The sequence below is a fragment of the Aphis gossypii genome, unplaced genomic scaffold, assembly GCF_020184175.1.
Source record: "Aphis gossypii isolate Hap1 unplaced genomic scaffold, ASM2018417v2 Contig00840, whole genome shotgun sequence".
NCBI classification, from domain to species: Eukaryota; Metazoa; Arthropoda; class Insecta; order Hemiptera; family Aphididae; genus Aphis; species Aphis gossypii.
Window position 1 is genome coordinate 990 of NW_026083313.1, and position 2,436 is coordinate 3,425.

General features: G+C 21.5%; 1 protein-coding gene across 1 annotated transcript; it reads left to right on the forward strand.

Moving 5' to 3' along the window:
- The first annotated feature begins 1,220 nt into the window (after positions 1-1,220).
- On the forward strand, positions 1,221-2,169 carry LOC126555413 (uncharacterized). Its single transcript, XM_050210337.1, has one exon. The coding sequence runs from the start codon at positions 1,225-1,227 to the stop codon at positions 2,167-2,169; it is 945 nt and encodes a 314-aa protein (XP_050066294.1). The 5' UTR covers positions 1,221-1,224.
- Positions 2,170-2,436: the final 267 nt, after the last annotated feature.

A 2,436-nucleotide genomic window follows, 5' to 3' on the forward strand; every position in this document is an offset into this window, starting at 1 on the left:
TAATAATGTGAACAATGTTACAAATTATAATTTTAGTAAGTACAGATTAGATAATGCCCCTTTTTTAAATTTTATTTGGTGTGAATTATAAACTTAAAAAGTGGTACAAATTATTTTTTTTAGATGTGGTGTAAATGAGATATAGTTTTTACATTACCTTTTTTATATTTAAAATAAAAAAATAAACGAATAAATATTTACCTATAATTTCAGAATTATAAAATGGAATCTCCTCAAATCGTTTACCTCCGATCTTTGATTGAAGAATTACATTTGAAAGTTTTAGAAAACCAAAAAAGTGTTGATCAAGATGAAGAAAGAAAAAAAAATGATATAAGAGCTTTAAATAAAAAAATTAATAATTTATATAAAAAAAAAATAATAGATCTAGTTGAAATAGATAGGTTAAGAAATGAAAAAAGAAACGTTTTAGATGAGTTTAATTTTTCTTATTATATTGGTGAAAAATGTAATAGACGTATACGTTATCGTTCCACAATTTTAAATAATCAACTAGAAGATTTAATAAATAAATAAATTTGTTTAAATAAATCTATTTTTTTTAACCTGATTTATATTATTTCTTTAATCTATTTTCCATTTTTTCTTTTTTTATACACCTACTTATATAGAAGTATTACTTTGTTCATAATAGCTTTTCCAAAACATAAAAAAAAAAAAATGTTTTTTTTTTAGAAAATGGATTTACTTAACCATATCTTAATTGAAATTCATCGATTGGATGAAGAAATCGATGTTAATGATGAGAAGGAAGTACAAAGTAAACATGAACAAAGAAAAACTATAATTTTAATCAAAAGAAAAATTAAAATATTAAGATATGAAAAATACTTAGCTAAAACACTTTAACAAGATATAAAAAAAATAAAAATCTTAAAAGAGAATATAATAAATTTGAGAAATGAAATATTACTTGTTAATAAATATTATGATTTGTATGGTTATGTTAGATTTCGAAAACAGACGTTAGCTTATCATCTGCATAGCAATTATTGTACATTATTGGATGATCTAAATTTATTAACAGAATCTTTTTGTTTGAATCTAAAATGATTTTTTTTTTTAAAAAAAAACTAAGTACTCATTGTTTATTTAGAATTGTATTATTATTATTTTTTTAAAAAATGTAAAACAAAAAAAAAAAATACATTTATATATATATATATAAATTTAATGTGTTTTTTTTATTATTTCAGTCTCATTATGAACAGAAATATAATAACAAAAAAACAGCGTATGAACACGATTGGAAGTGGACTTATTGAAATAGAAAGATTTAGAAAAGGTTCAAAAACTTTCATAATTAAGAACTGTGAAAATTATATAGATTACAAATTATTTTTTAACTATATTTTACATGAGTTAATTTTAAAGTTAAGACAATCGTGTATTAAAACGTCGATCAAATTTAATTTACACGTTGACGCTACTTACACACGTCCTATAACACATGATAAACAAGATGTGGCTTTTAAAACTTCGAATGTTTTAGCATGTAATTCATCCGATTTCGCTAGTTTGTTAAACATAAAGTTTGATAAAATATTAGCTGAAGAATCTGAATTTATTGCTAAAGGTTCAGGATGGACACTTGTTTCAATAGATGGGTTACAGTTGAGAATCAATTTAGTAAATCCATTAAAAGGAGGTGCATATTTAGATTTACCTAAATTTATACGAGAAAAAAAGGCTATTATAAACGTTAAAAATAAAGATAAATACTGTTTTAAATATTCTATACTAACCAAATATGATAAGCGTTCTAATAAATCACGATTTAACCAAAAATATTTTGATTTTCTTGAAAAAAAGAGTGGGTTAGATTTTAAATGTATTGATTTCCCAACACCAATAAATCAAATTAAAAAATTTGAACGTTTAAATAATGTTTCAGTTAATGTTTATAGTTTAAATAATAAAGGTACTATTTTCCCTCTATTTATAAATAATAAAGAAGAAAAAAATCATTTTGATTTATTTTTTGTCAATAATCATAAAACATCACATTATTGTTATATTAAAGATTTTTCAAGATTTATTAGAAGTCAGAAAACTAAAAATTGTTCTAAATTAATTATTTGTAAGAGGTGTTTTACAACTTTTGGAAATAAACCATGTAAAAGTAAACTTTGGGTGAAACAGGATTAACTGAACATAAAAAAATGTGTAGTAAGAATAAATTAGGAAGACCGATAATGTTTGAAGAAGGAAAAGAAAATAAATTCATATTTTTTAAAAGTTATAAAAAAACTTCTAGAATACCATTTGTTATTTATGCTGACTTTGAATGTATTTTAAAACCTAAACAGACAAATGAATTCACTAAAACTAGTAAAACTTATATCACACATTTACATGAAATTATGAGTTATGCATTTTATGTAAAAGTTTACTATAATATTATCACAGAAAAGT

Coding starts and splice junctions, on each gene's coding strand:
- LOC126555413 (XM_050210337.1), top strand. CDS start 1,225: ATGAACAGAAATATAATAACAAAAAAACAGCGTATGAACACGATTGGA.